At 36.0% G+C, this 13,620-nt stretch overlaps 1 protein-coding gene across 2 annotated transcripts in view; it reads right to left on the bottom strand.

Moving 5' to 3' along the window:
- Positions 1 to 13,620, bottom strand: part of CD200R1 (CD200 receptor 1) — a 42,403-nt gene that overhangs the window by 11,757 nt on the left and 17,026 nt on the right. For both annotated transcript variants that reach the window (XM_054700599.1, XM_037524585.2), the window contains exons 2-3: positions 4,086 to 4,163; positions 909 to 959 (exon numbers count right to left, since the gene is read on the bottom strand). In XM_054700599.1, coding sequence (XP_054556574.1) covers positions 909 to 959; positions 4,086 to 4,163 — 129 coding nt within the window. The remainder of the gene's footprint in view (positions 1 to 908; positions 960 to 4,085; positions 4,164 to 13,620) is intronic.

Genomic DNA, 13,620 nt, shown 5'->3' with positions numbered 1-13,620 from the left:
AGAAAAAAATTAAATGTCTTTGCATTGGCTTTGCAAGCCTTTTTCAAATTGACTCACCTTGGCAATCTTATCTGCCACTAAGTTTCCCCATACTCCAACCACAATTGCATTTCTGTGTTTCTCCTCATACTGTTCCCACAGTCTGGGGTGACCGACGCAAGACTCACTAGCTACTAAAACGCCCCTTTGCCTTTAAGTCCCAATTCACAAGCTGCAGCCTCTGCAAAGCCTTCTCAGAGGCTCAGTGCTTAGCCACTCAATCCTCTGTGCTCCTGGTGCACTGGATGGGAGGGCTTATTGCCTCTGGTTTCTGGTGTTCCTGTCTCAGTTCCTCACAAAGCTGCACTCCCTGAGGGCCCTCTCACTGCCTTGCTCATCTTTGAGTCCCCCCTAAAACTTAGCACAGTGCCTGAGCAAGAAAGCTCCATAGGGCCTCCCCTGGTGGCTCAGCAGTTGAGCGCCGGGCTGTGAAGCTGCCTGCAGCCTCTGCAACACTGGTTCGCTCCCCAGCCGCTGGGCGAGGGTCCTGCTGCGCCCTCTGCTCCCCTCAGCAGTGTATTTTGTCTGTCTGCCTGTTCTGTTCCCCGCTCTGGCTCTGGTGAATCCTCTCACCTTCCTGCACTTCTGACTGTATCCAATGCTTGTATAAATCAATCAATCAATCAATCAATCAATCTTTTAAAAAAAAAAAAAGAAAGAAAAAGAAAGCTCCATAGTCTCCAAATGGAATTGAACCCTTCAGGGAAGGACAAGCGGGGTCACCCAGTGCCCCTCATACTCAGATCACACTCAGATCACTGAGCACAAAGCTGATCATCAGACCAGACCATCAACCATGTTTCCAAGGATATTCAACAGTTCATCCCTTCAGTATTAGCCCCTAGATTTTTTTTAAAAGAGCTTATTACCTTCTGCAAGAAGAGTTGACTTTTTCTTTGTATCCATAGGTGAATTAGTTACTGAAGATAGAAAATATTCAAAGAAAATTAAGTGAAAACAACTTTATGTATTTAGATGAAATTAAAATCACAATTTCTCCACAAAAACTTATACAAAACACATTAGAAAATCAGTTGACCATAACTAAACTACACAAAAAATCATGCAAAATAGAAAATAGAAGTTAAATGGAAAATCATTAATCTTTAGATATTACATTTACAAACTATTAAGCTTTGGAAGGATCAAGAGGAAAATTTAAATTTTTATTGGAAGAAGGGGTGTTAGTAAAGTGAAGTAGGGGAACTAGGACATAATAATAAAGATTGGCAAACTTTTACCATAAAATGTCAAAGAGCAAACATTTGAGGGTTAGCTGTCCATATGATTTTCATTATAAGTATTCAACTCTGCTGTTGCAGCAAAAAAGCAAACATATATAAACACATATATATTCACACATGTGTGAGTGTGTGTGTGTGTGTGTGTGTGTGTGTGTATATATATATATATATATATATATATATATATAAAGAGAGAGAGAGAGAGAAACATTAAAAAATGGATAGAGATTTATTTCAATAAAATACTATTTCCAAATACATGTAGTTGACTGGATTTTGCCCATGAATGTATAGTTTGCTGATTCTTGATTTATAATGTTTGTTCTAATTTCTTGCATTTACTACAATTAAAAAGAAAAACAATAAAATTCTATTCAGTGTTCTATTTTCTTCTGTTTAATTTGTCTTTAAATAATAAGCTAAATCTGCATTAACAAATCCAAGTTCTCCCTCAAAGTGAATGAATATCCTATATTATTTTTACCATAACTATCAAATCCTTTCCTTCTTACCTTCCTATTTTCCCTCCTCCTCCCCTCCCTCCCTTTTTTCCTTCTTTTCTTCCTCTTTCCTTCTTATGTTAGGTGAAAGTGTGGCAAGTATTGAGGGCATCTAGTAGGATCTACTGAATAAGAAACTACAATGATCTCTGCCCCCTTCCCAACTAAGGTATCTGACAGTGATCAGAAGGCAGCAGCCATGATCCACACTGGCTACTCCAGCAAGTAGGACTTTCTCATGTGGGCATTTTGGCCTCTGCAGCCTTGAGATCTGCTGCCATTTTTAAGGCATAAGTTGTTGTTAAAGGAAAGTGCAAGGAACTCATCTTAGAGCCTTTTAAAAGAATATTTAAAAATTTTTCTTCATTCCTTTGGGTTTTACTTCATATGCACTGTATTGTTATCTTTAGAGACAAAGCAAATGATTTCCTTATCTGAACTGTTTAATCATTGCAATTTCTATAGATATTCACTTCAGTCATCTCATCTGAAAATACTGGCAATTTGGCCACATTAATTTGTACCAGATATAATTAAATCAGTGTCCAGATACTGTAGGATTGTGTTAGGAGAGCCTGGTATTGAATTAAGAAGTCTTCAAGCATTTTGAGTGCCTGGCTGGAGTGTGGAAGAGACCTTATTTTCAATAAAGGTAAACTTTGAGTGGAAGAGCCTGGAGAAATCTGCCTGCATAATCAGATACCCAATTCTCCTACAATCAAGCAAAATCCATCATCTTCCAAAGAACACCCTGAGGTGGAAAATCAGCAAATTATTTCTACAACTTCTCATTCCAAAGATAAAACCCACAAATTAAAGTGTATTCTTAAGTGTACAAAAATGATTGCTTTTATAAGGCAAAAATATCCTTGCTTTCATAAATAGTCTTCTGTTTATTTTTAAAATATTTTTAAATCCTCAAACTTACTTAGTTGCTAATACATGGCTCCTTTAGTTTTATTATCTTGAGTCACATAGCTAGTTGCTATAGAATTCTACTTTCATATCAAGTATCATGTTTTCAATGAAAATAGAAAGTATCTTTCTTATTCAGTCTTTTTTGATGATGTGTATTCAATGAAGCATCACAACAAAAATTTAAAGCTTCAAATCAATTATCCTGTTATTTCTTTCTTTAATTTACTCATATGAAATCAACTTTCTTTAAAGTTAGACAGGTAATCATTTTATGTTGCTATCATCAGTCTAATTTAACTTTCACAATGTACAAATATAGAGACTGAAACAAATATGAATTGTGTTTTTTTAAACATATTTGTAAGTAGAAAAATAACTTAATCATATTTTTCTAGGGCTGTTTTAATATGTAAGCCCCACAAATTTGGTCACTTATACAACAGAAATTTATTCTCTTCCTTCTAGAAATCAGAGTCTGAAACCAGGCTGTCAGCAGACCTGTGTTTCTTCCAAAGGCAAGAATCCTTCCTTGTTTCTTCCAGTTTTTGGTGGCTGCCAACAAACTTTGTCCTTGATTTGTGGATGTATCTTTCCAGTCTCTACCTCCACTATGGATTGCCTTCTCCCCTGAGTCCTCTTCTTTTCTTTACTCTTCCACAGACACTTGCCATTGAAGTAGCACCCACTCTAATCCAGGATAATCTCATCTCAAAGGCCTTCACTTAATTACATCTTCAAAGACTCTTTTTCCAAATACAGTCACATTCATAGATTCTGGGTAGATAGATCTTTGGGGGGTATCACCATTCAACACATGCATTGCCCCCTCCCCAAGATTGATAGTATACAGCATTATTTTACTTATTTTTATTCTGTAGATAAACTAGCATTAGATGTTGAAAATTTGGGTGTAATTAGAAAGGATATTTACTAAGTCCAAGAATGTATTTTGAAACACTGGAATTTTCAATGAAGTGCTCAATGTAAGGCATATGACAAGCATACTTGTTCTGTATCTTATATGTAAAAATATATTTTTCCAAAATGTAAAAAAAAAAAGTAACAGAGGCAAACAAACATTTGGGAAAGAATAGAATTTCCTAAGACCTATTTTCCAAAAGTTCTCTGATGTTGTAAATGAAAAAAAATTGGGATATGCCATGGTTTGTTTAATGATTGCATCCCAAAACAGTACTAAATAAGCACAGAAATAATTTCAGCATAAAAATTGTACCCACACCCTTAAGCAAAAGCACTATTATTTAGATAATTTTAGATAACATTCCATAAACACATGTAAGACAATTCAAGATGTTAAAATATAAAAATTATATAAGTATCAAACACTCTCTTATTAGAATTATCATTAAAAGAGGAACATTACCCAAAGTGCAGTTGTTCACCTGCTGCTCTGACAGTTTATGTGCTGCAGTGGTACCATTCGATTGTATACTTAGGCATTCTGAAAGACATGGGGTAAAGAAAGAAATATACATTAGCACTGCTAACTTCTAGTTACAACCACATTATTTTCGGATTCTTCAGGCCTTTTTTAAATACAGTTGCCTATATAATCGCTAATACAAAACATGCCAAGGACAAGGGCGGAGGGAGAGTGGGCGCTTTAAAAAAGGTAATCATTTCATCTGCTGTTACGAAGGACCAACCTTACTGTACAGGATACACACAACACAAAATAAAGTCTTCACGAGATTCACACTTGTCAGCGATTTATTTTTTAAAAGGGAGGGAAGGGTCCTGGAGGTGAGGAGTAGAGGACTGTAAAGGGGAAAAACTGAAAATTGAATGTGTGCAAGTGTAAACCAACCCAAAATACAAACACGGCCGGTGGGGGTGGGGATAGGGGAGGAGGGAATTCTGATGCAATTTTACAGGCGGGGTACTTTAAAAAAAAAAAAAAAAACACCAACAACCAAAATTCCAATCTTGTAGCTTGGGTCTGAGTTAGTTTATATAAAAGTTAAAAACTGTATAAGGTTTCTTCACTTACTTCTACAGGACTACCAGAAACCTAGCATATGCTTACAAAGTTTGCCCCATGCCCTTTCCCAGGCTCAAGGACCCCCCCCCAAAAAAAAATACAGTTGCCCATGTAAACATAAATTATGGTAAGCTAGCAAAGTCTCAGAAAAATTTGCTCCAACATGAGCAAATTTGAACTTGATCACCCCCCCTACTTTAGGTCCAGAATGTCTCTTACTAATCCATATATTTAAATCAAAGCATGACGTCTCCCAAGCTTACGTGCATTGAGTCTATCACCAATTATGAGAAAAGAGGGTTTACTATTTGTTGCAGACATTTCAAGCACCAATAAGGAGGCAGAAAAGGCTTATTATTGATGTATTAATTTGGATGCTAGTACAGTACAAAAAAGATTTTTCTAAGAATTGTTGAAATCACATCAGACAACTGTCTATTAACTTTTAAAAAGTGAGGTCTAAGTGGAAATTGCTAATAAAATTTTTGGAGAAGCAACTACTGGCAAAGTGCTCATTAGACATCACAATAAACAACATCATTTTTTCTCCAGTTTTAATTTCCAGGTGAAGAAACAGGTATATAAACCAAATATGGTGTGAAATTTTCATTGTGGTGATAGAAACATACACAGTGTCCAGAAACTAAAAAGAAGAGATATTTAATTCTAAGAGAGTAGAGGTAAGACATTCAGAAAAACTTCCTAACATAGATAATTGAGCTTTATCTCAGGGGAGGGGAAGAGAAGGGAGAAAATTTGTACAGAAAGAAATGTTTTAATTGGCATTTAAAGGAAAGTATAAAGACACATGAGATTTTCAAGGAAATACAAATAGTTCAGTACTGCCATAAAGTGAGAAAAACTGAATGCATGATTAGACTGGAGACTGAACATTGATAGCTCTAATTGTGGAAGGCAAAAAACTAAAAAATATTTATGAAGACATGGTACACTTCTAGCAGGTGTATTTAACCAGCATGGAAAAACATCTTAAGGCAAAATTTAATGCACAGTACTTTTCTGGAGGAATTTTTAATCCAGCATATCTCTTAGCTGCCATTTTCTCTAATAAAATATTCTTTTAAAATAATAATTTTTGAATGTTCACACTAAAAATAAATTTTTGATAATTAAATCGGATGTGTCATTTATTTCAACCTCTTCATACTGACAAGTATGATTATCCTCATTTTGCAGATAGTGAAATGTGGATTCACAATGATGAAACAATTTGTGCAAGTCCATCCAGCTTGTAAGCTACTTCAGTTGCTCAACTGTTCTTGTACAGCAACTCTTCTTGAAGAGTTGGACACTAAGAAATACACTAGGTTAAATACAATATCCATATTGAGAGAGTTGAAGTAAATACAAGTCATTTTCTTGTGGGATTTGCTTTCAAATGGCAAATCCATATACTCAGGATTCAGATGCCCTGTGGGCACAAGCAATATGAATTCTGGATCTGAATGGGAATAGTTAAATCAAAGAGGAGGATGTGAGGCAATTTCATAGGCCAAATCCCTCATTCCCTTACTAGACTGTAAGCTCCAGGAGAGCAGAGATTTTCATCTATGTTGTTCATTCTGTATCCTCAATGCTTAGAAGCACAGCCTGTGTGACTCCCTGATAAGTGACTGGTTCAAGCTGGTTTAAATTAAAAGTCAACAAAACTCCGTGGCCAACAGGACTGAAGATATGTGCTGTCAGTTTATAAAAAAGAAGTACAAATGTCTCTTAATCATATGGAAAGATGCTCAACATAATTCATGATAAAGTAAGTGCAAATTACAGCTGTGTAGAAATACCATTTCTCAAATATAAAACTGTAAAAACACAAACAATTGACAGCATACCCTGTGAAGCTGAAGTGCTAGACATGCCCATATACTTACAGGTGGTAATACAAAATTTTACACCTTCAATAGAGGAAAATTTGGAAATATATATATAGCAAAATTACATATGGACTTTCCTTTTACTGACTAATGTCATTTCTCAAAATCTATACAAAAAATACAAAGGCAATGGTATGAAAAGAGTATATAAATAAGAGCTTTCATTATAAGATTTTAATAACAAGTCTTTTGGAATTAGACCAAATAGTAACCAATAGGAGGTTAGTTATCTAAACTATGGTGCATTCACAAAAGGAAGTGTAATGACATTCTTTAAAAGAAAAAATAGATAGTTTTACCAACTGTTATATGGTGCTCTCCAAGACATATTGTTAAGAGAATAAAGCAGGATAGATAAAAGTTTGTGCAGTGTGCTACTATTAATCTAAAATAAAGTACGAGGAGTGTGTGTGTGTGTGTGTGTGTTCTTTTCTTGCTTATAATTTCAAATGTAAAAGGAAAAATGTGGCCAGGATGAGAAATAATGTCTCTGAATGTACTTAATTTTATAGAACTGATTTTGGAATCATTAAACTATTTTACATGATTATAAAACATAAACAAACTATTTTGAACACAAAAACTAAAGCAAGAGTTCTAGTCTCTGGACCATCAAGCTATTGCCAGCTGCTGCAGCATGAGTTTGATCTCTGGCCAGGCAGCAGACCCACATGGCACAGAACTCTCCTCCTGTTTCACCTGCTTCTCCCCTCAGCAGTATATTTTAGTAGAACTGCCTGTTCTGCTCTCCTCTGTGTCTCTGGTGAATCCTCTCACCTCTCCCAGCATCCCCCCGCCCCTCCCCCACACCTCTGGCGTACACCCTAGCTCTTGTATGCATAAATAAAAAAATAAAATAAATCTCTAAAAAATAAAACTAAATGAAATAAATGAACCAACTGCATGTACACTTGGCTGCATGCAGTATTTGACTCTATGTCTCTAGTGGAATATAATGACAAAATCATTGGAAAAAAAGATTTTTAATAACCATACTGTTGGTGGTCGTGTTTGCTATTTTTATTCTCAGATTATTGTTTTTGAGGTACAATAACCAAAGGAGTTATAATGTTGATATCATTCAGTTATTCAATATGGGAGAAAAACAAGATGCAAAACACACAAATTAGAAACAAAAATATCAGCATCAAATCATGATGCATTTTATATATTAAAATATATATTCCCCCACAATAAGATACAGATTATCTAACTACAGCCAAATGTGAAGGCAATTTGTTACATAGCAACAGATAATTGCTAAAACAGCTATCAACTATTTTAGCCTGATAATTTTAGATCTCTCTACCCAACATCTGCAGAATAGTATTGAAGTGCTCATAGTTCATTCACAAATTTATGACATTCTGGGCTATAAAGGAAATCTCAAAAAGGTTTGAAATCTGAAATCAGACAAAAATAGCTTCCAATGAAAACAGAATTAAATTGGAAAACAATAGCAATAAGATTTTAAAGAAAGCCCCAAGTATTTCAAAATCAAATGTTTCTAAGTAATCTTTTGTCATAGAAAAAATTTCATAAGGAAATTATTTCTAACTGAATGATAATAAAAGTACAGCACATTACAACTTGTGATATATAGCTAAGCAATGCTCACATGAAAAGTAAGAGCTTTAATGTCAGTTGTAAAAGAAGAAATAGGACCTCCCCTGGTGGCGCAGCAGTTGAGCGCTGGGCTGCGAGCTGCCCGCAGCCTCTGCAGCACCGATTTGATACCCGCAGCGCTGGTTCAATGCCCAGCTGCCGGGCGAGGGTCCCACATGGCATGCAGACCTCTCCTGCCATGCCTGCTGCTCCCCTCAGCAGTGTATTTCGTCAGTCTGCCTGTTCTGTTCCCCACTCTGGCTCTGGTGAATTCTCTCACCCTCCTGCACTTCTGACTGTACCCAGTGCTTGTATAAATAAATAAATCTTTAAAAAAAAAAAAAAGAAGAAATATCTAAAATTCACCTAAAGAAAGGTAAAAACAAAAGACAAGGAAGAAAGTAACAAAGGTAAAAGCAGAAATCAACAAAATAGAAATGTAAGAGAAAAATTAACAAAATAAAAGCTAGTTCTTTGAAATTTCTTCAACATTTATAAAACGATAGTAGACTTACTACAGGAAAAAAAAGATAACACACATTTCTAATAACAGAGATAACATCTGGAATGAAACAAAGATCATTAATATAGATGCTACATTTATGAGAAAAATATTAAGAGGATTTTAATACTTTATGCCAATCAAATTCACTAATACAGGCATAAAAGACAAATTCATTGAAAGACACAGCTTTAAAAACTCATTTGGGGGCCTCCTCTGGTGGCGCAGCGGTTGAGCGCTGGGCTGCGAAGCTGCCAGCAGCCTCTGCAGCGCCGGTTCCATCCCTGACCTCCAGCGAGGGTCCCACATGGCATGCAGATCTCTCCTGCCACGCCTGCTGCTCCCCTCAGCAGCGTATTTCGTCAGTCTGCCTGTTCTGTTCCCCACTCTGGCTCTGGTGAATTCTCTCACCCTCCTGCATTCTGACTCCTGTACCCAGTGCTTGTATAAATAAATAAATGAATCTTTGGAAAAAGAAAATAAAAAATAAAAACTCATTTGGAATTAAACAGGGACTCTAAAAACCTTTTAAAAACAAACTCCTTCAGAAAATAAACAAGGAAGGAACACTACCCCATCATTTTTTTGAGGTTGAAATTAATCATATGCCAAAACCAGAAAAACACACTACAAATAAGTACAATGACAGACCAGTAAATCTTCTGAAATAAGATAAAACAATGTTTACAAAATATTAGCAAATCAAATCTAGCATTACTAAAAAAGAACAATACAACATGGCCATGTAAGTTTCTCCTAGGAATGCAGGTTGATTCAAGACTTGAAAATCAATGTTGGAGAATAAAGGAGAAAAACCAATATGATCATTACAATAAATATTAAAAAATTCACAAAATTCAACAATCATAATTGCTAAAAAACTGTAGGAATGGAAAGAAATTTCCTCAAACTATCTTAAATGTAACTCTGCAAATTCTACAGTTAACATCAGACTTACTAATGAAATATTTCCCTCTAAAATCAGGAACAAAGGAAGAATATCTGTTCTTAGTACTTATTTTCCTTTTTTTTTTTAAAGATTTATTTATTTATTTATACAAGCACTGGGGTACAGTCAGAAGCGCGGGAGGGTGAGAGAATTCACCAGAGCCAGAGCAGGGAGCAGAACAGGCAGACTGATGAAATACACTGCTGAGGGGAGCAGGGGGCGCAGCAGGAGAGGTCTGTCACACCATGTGGGACCTTCACTGGCAGCTGGGGATCGAACTGGCACTGCAGAGGCTACGGGCAGCTTTGCAGCCCAGCACTCAACCACTGCGCCACCAGGGAAGGCCCCCTTAGTACTTATTTTCAACATTGTACTATAGATCCTAGAAATAGCAATAAAACAAATGGAAAAATGACATGTAGATCAGAAATACAGACATAAAATTGTATCTATTTACAGATGCCACTGATTGTTAGGAATCTACAAAACAACTCCACAACTAATTGAATTTAGCAAGGTCAGAGGATAAAAAGCTAACAGTATTTTCAAATAATTACACTTGGATATATTAGGAACAAACAATTTTCAAAAATGAAATTTTAAAGATCAATTTCATTTACAATAGTGCAAATGAAAAAAAATATTTAGGAATAGCTTTAACAAAAGCTGTGCAAGGCCCATATACTGAAAACTACAAAACATTACTCAGATAAATTAAAGAATGCTTATGGAGATGGAGATAAACACTGTCCTTGGACAAAAATAATATCAAGAGGTCACTTCTTCAATTGGTCTATAGATTCAACACAATCTTAGTCAAAAAAAATCTGGTAGTCTTTTTCTATGAAAATTGAGACGGTGATTCTGAAATTTGTGTGGAAATGTAAATCTAGAATCGCCAAAGCAATGTTTAAAAAAATAAATAAGACTGGAAAACATATACTACATAATTTCAAACTTCACTCTGAAGCCCCAGCAACCCAGGTTGTCTGACATCAAGTAAGGGATAGACACAAACTTCAATGGGACAGAATAAAGTCTAGAAATAGACTCACAAATATATGGTCTATTGATTTTCAACAAGGGTGTAAAAGCAATTTAAGAAGGAAAAAAATGTTTTCAACAACTGATGATGAAACAACTGGATATCCAAATGCAGGAGGAAAAAAAGAGCATTAACCCTTAACACCATTCACAAAACATTACCTTCAATTGGATTATTGACTTAAACATAAACACTATGACTATAGAACATCCAGAAAAAACATAAGACAATCTCTGAGACGTTGGCATACACAAAGATTTCTTTGAAAAAGAAAAAAACAAACCATGAAATAAAACTAGATATTATCAAATTTTAAACTTTTGTTCTTTGAAAAATATTAAGAAAATGAAAAAGTAAACCAGACTATAAGAAATTACTTACCATACCCATATGTAACAAAAGACTACTGCTATCTAGAATATGTGAAGAACATTTACAATTCAATAGTCTGAAAAATTAATTTAGAAATACAGGCAAAATGAACTGGCAGGAATGGAAAGCAATTGAAAGTCTCACCTATAATTAATGGGAATGTAAAACAGTATAACGACAAAGGAAATTTTCTGGCAGTATTTTTTCAAAAGCCAAACATTACCAACCATAGAGCCTGTCCACTCAATCCTGGGTATTTATTCCAGAGTAAATGAGACATATGTCCACACAAAACACTCATGCATGAATGCTCATAGTAGCTTTATTCACAATACCTCAGAGCTGGAAACACCCCAAATGCCAACAACAGATAAAAAGATAAATTACCCATACAATGGAATCCAACTCAGCAGAGAAAAAAGGAAAACACACAATACTGAATAACCTCAAAATCATTTTATTTAATAAAATGAGACTGACAAAAGGGTACCCACTACATACCACAGAAAAGAATATGACTAGCATAAAATCCTACTAAATCTATAGTGAGGAATAGCAGATCAGTGGTTGCCTATAGATGGAGACAAAGGCAAGGATAGATTATAAATATATAAGAAGGAACAGTGTGCGAAAATGGAAATGCTCCATGTCTTGTGTGTGTGATGATGATTCACAGGTATACACAATTGTCAAGACTTATCCAATTTACCTTTTAAATGCATGGAATTAACTGCATGTATTACTCCTCTATTTAATTAAAAATAATATAAGAAACATCAGGGTTTTTTTTTAAATATTTATTTATTTACACAAGAACCGGGGTACAGGCCAGATGTGCAGGAGGGTGAGAGGACTCACCAGAGACAGAGTGGGGAACAGATCAGGCAGACTGATGAAATACACTGCTGAGGGGAGCAGCGGGCATGGCAGGAGAGGTCTGCATGCCATCTGGGACCCTGACCAGCCGGCAGGGATTGAACCAGCACTGCAGAGGCTGCGGACAGCTTCACAGCGCGGTGCTCAAACGCCTGCGCCACCAGGGGAGGCCTGAAACCTCAGATTTTGACACACATCAGCACATGCTTCCACACAAGTAACACAAAACAAAAGCAAACAAAACTCTTGACTCTGAAAGTCAAGTTTAAAAAAAAATCTTTCTGTCCAAGTCAAAATCATCAGTAGAAGTAAGACTGTAATGCCAGGAAGGCACAGAACAGAACAGGTTTTCTATGATTGGAGCAGATGGGTAAAGGAGAGTCCTGGAGCCCTCGGTGACTTTTTCAGGGTTTTATTGGAATTTACCAGGTACATGGCAGGCAGGAGCACCAGAATGGCCAGGAGGGGCCAGGAGGCTGGCAAGCCTCCCAGCCCCCAGGCAAGTCTTCACTCTTTTCTCTCTCCAGGCTCTCTGGTATTCCCTCTCTCTTTTTCTCTCTCCTGTTCTCTCTCCTGCCTCTGCTTCTCTTGGCAAATATATCAATACTGCAGCCATGGCCCACAGAGTAAACAACACAGCTTATAGCAATGTAATAAATGCAGGTGCCCCATCAGGCATGCAATCCTCATGGTGGGAGGGCAGAAAAGCCTGAAAATCATTTACCCTACAAAGACTGTTTCATGGTTTTACTAGTAGTGAAACCTCTTACTCACTTTGAGCAGAGAAGTTTCCTTTCCCAAATTGTCACTGTCATATGCCTGAGCAAGCGCACACACACCCACGCCATCGGGCCGCCGTAGCATGACTGTGCAGCAGACTCCAGCTTCCTTCAGGAGGGGAAAGGCTCAGAGACAGCACATGGTTTTCATGTGATGGTAAGTTTGTAAAATCCTGTGCTCACTGACTGAAAACACTGGAGATTGGAATATCTGACATTTTACCATTCCCAATAAAATCCTCGGATTCCATAATGGTTATGAACCAAAATAGAATGTGAACCACTACACACTCATATGGCTAATATGGCAACTAAGATTTATTATTTCTAATAATTGAGGTTAAAAACAAAAAAAGTTAATGAGTTTCATTCATTTGCAGGTGTTTGTTTTCTTGTTTGTTTGTTTTTGTTTGTTGTTTCCTAGAGACTGCAAACAAAGGAGTAAAGAGTGTGATCAAATAAATTTTAAGCTAAAAGAACTCTTAAATTAGGGGGAAACTTTAGTCTAAAATATTTGGCTATTTAAGTAACAAAAGAATAATGCAAAGCAGTTTTGTTTTTACATTGCTTTTGATATCTCTCTACAGAAGTTGAGGCCTCTGTTAGTCAAACTAACATTAGTTAGAACTAATTAGAAATCATTCTTATTGCTTATTATGATCTTATGACTTCTTGTCATTTTTATTGTTGTTTAACATCTAATGAATGTATACTTAAAAAACAGAACACAGTATACATTGACATACATTTCAAAACATTGAAATCTGTGAAAATATCCTGATGTTTTACAAACGATAGATATTTTCAATCTTCGTTTTCTGCTTCAAGCTTTCAAACTTCAAAACTCTGCAAGTTATTATAACAAAGACAGAGCTGAACCATTATTGACTAAGC

This window comes from Talpa occidentalis, unplaced genomic scaffold (genome assembly GCF_014898055.3).
Source record: "Talpa occidentalis isolate TD23 unplaced genomic scaffold, MPIMG_talOcc4v2.1 talOcc4.4, whole genome shotgun sequence".
Lineage (NCBI taxonomy): Eukaryota > Metazoa > Chordata > Mammalia > Eulipotyphla > Talpidae > Talpa > Talpa occidentalis.
Note: the sequence above shows the minus strand (reverse complement) of the source record. Positions and strands in the feature narration are given on the sequence as shown.